The sequence below is a fragment of the Gekko japonicus genome, unplaced genomic scaffold, assembly GCF_001447785.1.
Source record: "Gekko japonicus isolate JY-2015 unplaced genomic scaffold, Gekko_japonicus_V1.1 scaffold5594, whole genome shotgun sequence".
NCBI lineage: Eukaryota > Metazoa > Chordata > Lepidosauria > Squamata > Gekkonidae > Gekko > Gekko japonicus.
This window is the reverse complement of record NW_015176607.1, coordinates 36,751-44,662: the sequence shown is the minus strand read 5'-3', so window position 1 is coordinate 44,662 and position 7,912 is coordinate 36,751. Positions and strand designations below refer to the sequence as shown.

The 7,912-nt window shown below is 53.8% G+C and overlaps 1 protein-coding gene across 1 annotated transcript in view; it reads right to left on the bottom strand.

Moving 5' to 3' along the window:
- Positions 1-378: 378 nt before the first annotated feature.
- PPME1 (protein phosphatase methylesterase 1) overlaps positions 379-7,912 on the bottom strand; it is a gene marked incomplete at its 3' end in the record, with an annotated part of 8,130 nt that continues 596 nt past the window's right edge. Inside the window, exons 3-5 of the mRNA XM_015427529.1 lie at positions 7,086-7,178; positions 560-617; positions 379-442 (exon numbers count right to left, since the gene is read on the bottom strand). Coding sequence (XP_015283015.1) covers positions 379-442; positions 560-617; positions 7,086-7,178 — 215 coding nt within the window. The remainder of the gene's footprint in view (positions 443-559; positions 618-7,085; positions 7,179-7,912) is intronic.

Genomic DNA, 7,912 nt, shown 5'->3' with positions numbered 1-7,912 from the left:
TGGCCCTGGGATGGAACCTGGGACTTTCTGTCTGCCAAGCAGATGCTCTGCCACTGAGCTATGGCCCCTCTCCACGGACCTCCAGGGTTTCAGGCGGAGGTCTCTCACATCACCTCCTGCCTGGTCCTTTGAACTGGAGATGCCGGGGATTGAACCTGGGACCTTCTGCATGCCAAGCAGAGGCTCTAGCACTGAGATATGGCCCCTTTACATGGCTCTCCAGGGTCTCACAGAGGTCTCTCCCATCACCTCCTGCCTGATCCTTTTAACTGGAGATGCCGGAAACTGAACCTGGGACCTTCTGTATGCCAAGCAGAGGCTCTTCCACTGAGCCACGAGCCTCCTCCCCAAAGATGGGCTACAACAAAAACATAGTACGGCGTGACATACCTGGACATGGTTTCTGCAGACAGGTCTTCCGGATTCCTAACTTTCGTCTCGCCTGCAAAAGGAAAAAATATATATATCGAGAACTAAAAAACCTCAAGCAGGGTGGGGTGGGAATCAGTTGCCGCAGGAAAGTTTGGGAGTTCCCCCACCCCCCGAACGCAGGACTTACCATGTCCCCTCAGATCCAGGGCCACGATCCGGCACTGAATCCGGTTAATGATGGCAGCCTGCAAGAAGGGAACAGTTGGTGAAAAGAAGAAGAAGAAGAGGAAGAGGAAGACACCCTGGGAGGTCGGTGGGGCTGAGAGAGCTCTGACAAACTGCTCTTTTTCAAGGACAGCTGTTATCAGAACGATGGCTTGCCCAAGGTCATCCAGCAGGTGCAAGTGGAGGAGTGGGGAATCAAACCCCGTTCCCCCAGATTAGAGTTCACGCACTTAACCACTACACCAAACTGGCCAGTACGGTGTAGTGGTTAAGAGTGCCGGACTAATATCTGGAAGACGCAGCAGGTTCAAATCCCTGCTCGTGCCATGGAAGCCCGCTGGGTGACCTTGGGCCAGTCACGCACTTTCAGCCTAACAGACCTCTCCCTCTCCCAAAATACTAGAACTGGAGAGCATCCAGTGAAGCGGAGGGGTAGCAGGTTCAGAATAGACAAAGGGAAATACTACTTTACACAGAGAGGGATTCAAATGTGGAAATAGCTGCCAGCGGATGCAGTGATGGCCACAGGGATCGACAGCTTTAAAAGGGGATTCGGTAGACTCATGGACGATAAGCCTGCCAGTGGCCACGAGCCATGGTGACTGAGGGGAACCTCCATGTTCGGTAGCAGGGAATCCCAGAGCCAGGAGGGAGCATGAGGGGAAGGCCTCGGCCTCTCTGCCCTGTTGCTCGCCCTCCTGAGGAACTGGCTGGCCCCTGTGTGAGACGGGAGGCTGGACTAGATGGACCCTCCCTGGTCAGATCCAGCAGGGCTCTTCTGAGGTTCTTATAAGAAGAAGAGATTGGATTCATACCCCACCCTTCACTACCCGAAGGAGTCTCAGAGCGGCTCACAATTTCCTTTCCCTTCCCCTCCCCACAACAGACACCCTGGGAGGTAGGTGAGGCTGAGAGAGCTCTGAGAGAATCGGCTCTTTTTCAAGAACAGCTGTGCCAAAACTATGGCTTGCCCAAGGTCATCCTGCAGCTGCAAGTGGAGGAGTGGGGAATCAAACCCGGTTCTCCCAGATTAGAGTCTGCACACTTAACCACTGCACCAAACTGGGGAAGGCCTTGGTCTCTCTGCCCTGTTGCTGGCCCTCCAGAGGAACTGGCTGGCCCCTGTGTGAGACGGGATGCTGGACTAGGTGGACCCTCCCTGGTCTGACCCAGCAGGGCTCTTCTGAGGTTCTTCTCAGGGGAAGGCCTTGGCCTCTCTGCCCTGTTGCTGGCCCTCCAGAGGAACTGGCTGGCCCCTGTGTGAGGCAGGAGGCTGGACTCGATGGACCCTCCCTGGTCTGATCCATCAGGGCTCTTCTGAGGTTCTTACCTCACAGGGCTGTTGTGAGGATCCAATGGAGGAGAGGAGAACAATGTGAGATGCTCTGGGTCCCTACTGACTGGGGGAAAACACGGGGCACCGATGACTTAAAGAAACACATAAGAACAACCCTGCTGTCCTCTTGGGCTCCTTCCAGCGCTCTCCTCCGGCACAAGGGGACGCACTAACCCTCGTGCCAGCTTTGGAGGAGGGCCTTTTGCGCCCGAAGGGGGGAAGGGGAAAGTTGGCTAGATCTGGGGGTGGGTGGGTTGCCTTTTGACCCACACTGGCAGATTCAGACAAAGAGCAGGCAGGTTGGCACGGAGTCCGAGGCGGCCGTGCGGAATACCAATGCCGCAGCAGGAGGGCAAAGGGGCGGCGGCTCTGGGAACGGGCAGCGTTCTTCTCCGACCCCCGGCCTGAAAGGACAGAAGGGGGAGTTGTCCAGAGGCCAGGGCGCTCACTTCTTAAAGGAGAAATCCAAGACGGGCCGCCGTGTCAGCCTGTCTGCTGCACTAGAAAAGAGCAAGAGTCCAGGAGCACCGTAAAGACTAACCAAATGAGCGTTTGCAGATCGCTCCTCAGGGGGAAGGCCTCGGCCTCTCTGCTCTGTTGCTGGCCCATCGCATACCGGATTCGGTTCCAGGTGCTGGTGTCGTGGTTAAGTGCGCAGACTCTAATCGGGGAGAACCGGGTTTGATTCCCCACTCCTCCACTTGCACCTGGCTGGATGACCTTGGGCAAGCCGTAGTTCTGATAAGAGCTGTCCTTGAAAAAGAGCAGTTTCTGTCAAGAGCTCTCTCAGCCCCACCTCCCTCACAGGGGGGTCTGTTGTGGGGAGGGGAAGGGAAAGGAGTTTGTGAGCCGCTCTGAGACTGCTTCGGGTAGTGAAGGTAGGGGTATAAATCCAATCTCCTCCTCCTCCTCCAGTTTGTTGTAGTGGTTAAGAGCAGTGGACTCTAATCTGGGAGAACCGGGTTTGATTCCGCACTCCTCCACTTCCGCCAGCTGGATGACCTTGGGTCAGTCACAAGTTCTCTCAGAGCTGTCCTTGAAAATGAGCACTTTCTGTCAAGAGCTCTCTCAGCTCCACCTGCCTCACAGGGTGTCTGTTGTGGGGAGGGGAAGGGAAAGGAGATTGTAAGCCGCTCTGAGACACCTTTGGGTAGTGAAGGGCAGGGCAGAAATCCAATCTCCTCTTCTTCTTTTACCTCACAGGGTGTCTGTTGTGGGGAGGGGAAGGGAAAGGAGTTTGTAAGCCGCTCTGAGACTCCTTCGGGTAGTGGAGGGCGGGGTATAAATCTAATCGCTTCTTCTTCTACTTTTGCATAATTTATTCTGCAATGTTTTGTAAGTTTCAATATTATAGTTAGAAACCGCCCGGTTTTTGCGTCATTGGACCACGGAACAGCCGCACGGAAACCGGTGATTTATTTGTTTGAGGGCCGCACGTGTCGCTGAGTCCTCTTTGAAAAATCACACGTCCCTAAATTTAGCCTCATATTCTCAGTAGGCAGGAAGATGCGGTAGTCACTTACCCGCTGCTCTGGATCAGCTCTTTCTGAAGAGGGGAGGGGGCCGTGGCTCAGTGGCAGAGCCTCTGCTTGGCATGCAGAAGGTCCCAGGTTCAATCCCCAGCATCTCCAACTAAAAGAGCCAGGCAGAAGGTGATGTGAAAGACCTCTGCCTGAGACCCTGGAGAGCCATGGAGACGGGCCGTGGCTCAGTGGCAGAGCCTCTGCTTGGCATGCAGAAGGTCCCAGGTTCAATCCCCAGCATCTCCAGCTAAAAGAGCCAGGCAGGAGGTGATGTGAAAGACCTCTGCCTGAGACCCTGGAGAGCTGTAAAGAGGGGCCGTGGCTCAGTGGCAGAGCCTCTGCTTGGCATGCAGAAGGTCCCAGGTTCAATCCCCAGCATCTCCACCTAAAAGAACCAGGCAGCAGGTGATGTGAAAGACCTCTGCCTGAGACCCTGGAGAGCTGTAAAGAGGGGCCGTGGCTCAGTGGCAGAGCCTCTGCTCGGCATGCAGAAGGTCCCAGGTTCAATCCCCGGCATCTCCAGTTAAAAGAACCAGGCAGCAGGTGATGTGAAAGACCTCTGCCTGAGACCCTGGAGAGCCATGGAGACAGGCTGTAGCTGAGCAGCTGAGCCTCTGCTTGGCATGCAGAAGGTCCCAGGTTCAATCCCCGGCATCTCCAGTTAAAAGAACCAGGCAGCAGGTGATGTGAAAGACCTCTGCCTGAAACCTTGGAGAGCTGTAGGGAGGGGCCGTGGCTCAGTGGCTGAGCCTCTGCTCGGCATGCAGAAGGTCCCAGGTTCAATCCCTGGCATCTCCAGTTAAAGGTAGGGGATGTGAAAGACCTCTGCTTGAGACCCTGGCGAGCCACTGCCAGTCTGAGTAGACAATACTGTCCTTGATGGACTGAGGGTCTGATTCAGGATAAGGCAGCTCCATGTGTCTTTTCTATGTGTATAACCCCAACGATGCTTTCACAATACCGCCCACCCCACCCCACCCCGCATGCAGACACCTCCAAAGAGCTACCGAATGAGGACATTTTCGCAACGGGGACACCCAGCCGAAAATAAATCCGGGCTCGGGGATCTGCGCCCGCCACCTAACGCTTTTGATGCAAATGTGTTTATTTTTGGCACTCCGGTGATTAAGTGGCATTCTACTACACTGAAAGGCTTTTTTCTTCTTTTTTTTAAAGGAGGCCTCGTGTTCCAGAAAAATCAATCGGGTGGCAAAAACGCACGCATACAAAAACCTCAGACGGCTGCCTACGGAGGGGCCCTGAACACATTAGCAGTGCAGTTTTTTTTTAAAAAAAAAATGTCTACACAGAACAGCCTTTCTGACAGTCCAAATGAGGCTGTAGAAGCAACTGCAGGTTTTTTAAAAAAATCTTTGAAGTGCTGAAGCGTGAAGCAACAGTAGAAGAGGAGGAGGAGGAGGAGACTGGATTTATATCCCGCCCTTCACTACCCAAGGGAGTCTCAGAGCGGCTTACAAACTCCTTTCCCTCCCCCTCCCCACAACAGACACCCTGTGAGGTAAAAGAAGAAGAAGAAGAGATTGGATTTATACCCCGCCCTTCACTACCCAAGGGAGTCTCAGAGTGGCTTACAAACTCCTTTCCCTTCCCCTCCCCACAACAGACACCCTGTGAGGTAGAAGAAGAAGAAGAGATTGGATTTATACCCCGCCCTTCACTACCCAAAGGTGTCTCAAGAGGGGCTCACAAACTCCTTTCCCTTCCCCTCCCCACAACAGACACCCTGTGAGGTAAAAGAAGAAGAAGGAGAGACTGGATTTATACCCCGCCCTTCACTACCCAAAGGTGTCTCAGAGCGGCTCACAAACTCCTTTCCCTTCCCCTCCCCACAACAGACACCCTGTGAGGTAAAAGAAGAAGAGATTGGATTTCTACCCCGCCCTTCACTCCCCAAAGGAGTCTCAGAGCGGCTTACAAACTCCTTTCCCTTCCCCTCCCCACAACAGACACCCTGTGAGGTAAAAGAAGAAGAAGAGACTGGATATATACCCCGCCCTTCACTACCCAAAGGGGTCTCAGAGCGGCTTACAAACGCCTTTCCCTTCCCCTCCCCACAACAGACAACCTGTGAGGTAAAAGAAGAAGAGATTGGATTTCTACCCCTCCCTTCACTCCCCAAGAGTCTCAGAACCGCTTACAAACTCCTTTCCCTTCCCCTCCCCACAACAGACACCCTGTGAGGTAAAAGAAGAAGAAGAAGAGACTGGATTTATACCCCGCCCTTCACTACCCAAGGGAGTCTCAGAGTGGCTTACAAACTCCTTTCCCTTCCCCTCCCCACAACAGACACCCTGTGAGGTAAAAGAAGAAGAAGAGACTGGATATATACCCCGCCCTTCACTACCCAAAGGGGTCTCAGAGCGGCTTACAAACGCCTTTCCCTTCCCCTCCCCACAACAGACAACCTGTGAGGTAAAAGAAGAAGAGATTGGATTTCTACCCCTCCCTTCACTCCCCAAGAGTCTCAGAACCGCTTACAAACTCCTTTCCCTTCCCCTCCCCACAACAGACACCCTGTGAGGGAGGCGGGGCTGAGAGAGCTCTGACAGAAAGTGCTCTTTTTCAAGAACAGCTATGCCAGAACTATGGCTTGCTAAAGGTCATCCAGCAGGTTCAAGAAGAAGAAGACAACGACGAGGAGGAGACTGGATTTATTCTCCGCCCTTCACTACCCAAAGGAGTCTCAGAGCGGCTTACAAACGCCTTTCCCTTCCCCTCCCCACAACAGACACCCTGTGAGGGAGGCGGGGCTGAGAGAGCTCTGACAGAAAGTGCTCTTTTTCAAGAACAGCTATGCCAGAACTATGGCTTGCTAAAGGTCATCCAGCAGGTTCAAGAAGAAGAAGACAACGACGAGGAGGAGACTGGATTTATACTCCGCCCTTCACTACCCAAGGGAGTCTCAGAGCGGTTTACAGACTCCTTTCCCTTCCCCTCCCCACAACAGACACCCTGTGAGGCCGGTGGGGCTGAGAGAGCTCTTTCGAGAACTGACTTTTCAAGGACAACTCTTGTCAGGCTTGCCCAAGGTCACCCAGCAGGTGCAAGTGGAGGAGTAGGGAATCAAACCCGCTTCTACCAGATTAGAATCCACTCACTTTGGAGAAACGGTACCGTTTGGCAAGGAAGCGCTGAGACTACAGGCCCAATCGGGTGCGTTTTTTAAAAGGCCATGAAGACCGGAGGAACTGGATCCGCGGAATCTGCACAAATCCAGTAAAAAACGGAGTCTGAACTGACAGAACGAGGGACAAAACGCTGAAAATACGTGAGTCGTCCAATGAGGAGTCGGTCTGCCGGCTCGGCACCGACTTAATTCTCTTGCCTAGGCAGCCCAGACATAGAAGCGTAGAGTTGGAAGGGGCCATAGAGGGCATCTAGTCCAGCCCCCAGCTGGATGCAGGATCAGCCTAGAGCCGGGGGGGGGGGCAAACCGTGGCTCAGGAGCCACATGCGGCTCTTTCGAACATATTGTGTGCAATGCTCCCTCTCAGCTACGGAGTCCCGTGAGCAAAAATTCTCCTTAACGTAATGAGTGTCTCGGTGACTGCCGTGGCTGTTTTTCCACGGAGAACTTTGCGACCCGGCGTCTCTCGGGATCTACTCACCGTGAACACGGCCCAGGAAAGAGCGGAATGGCCGCCACCGTGCAGCAGGAGCAGGACTGGTCCTTCGGAGCCGCTCTTGTAAATTCGAAAAGTGTACGGACAGTTAAGAAGATTGTCACACAAACGGGGGCGCCCCAGGTCTCCCGGTTAAAGCACTCTCCACAATGAACTTGGGCAGCGATAGTTTATTGAGATCTGCTTACTTCAGGAAACGGGCTCTGTGTCAGAACCGGAAGGAAGGCCCGCAAAAGCCCCTGTCACAGATAATACAAAGTACACCCCACACCTCTCCCGTAGGCCATCATTCAGCCTCTACAATCGCTATGGCAACCCTGACAGATAGACGGCGCCTCATCTATACACTCTGGCCTGGCGGTAAGGAGTCCAAGGCCAGCTCCCTTGGGAACCAGCTCATGGGGGCATAACCTTGAGGAAAGTTATGGCGGCTACAAGCAGGCACTCAAAACACCCACCCACTCCCCTCCTCAGGGAATCCCTCCCCCAAGTAAAGTGGATGCTCCTGAAGCAACAACAGAAAGCGGAAGATGGACCTGAGAAAGTGGAGGAGAACAAAGACGCAGAAGAAGAAGGAGAAGAGGAGGAGAAGGAGGAAAAGAGGGGAGGAAGAAAAGAGGGGAGGAAGAAATGAGGGGAGGAGGAGAGGAGGAAGAAGAGGAAGAAGAAGAGGAGGAAGAAGAAGAGGAGGAGGAAGGGGAAGAGAGGAGGAAGAGGAAGAAGAAGAGGAGGAGGAGGAGGAAAAAGAGGAGGAAGAAGAGGAAGAGGAGGAGGAAGAGGAGGAGGGCATTATACAGTCAGGGCACCATCAC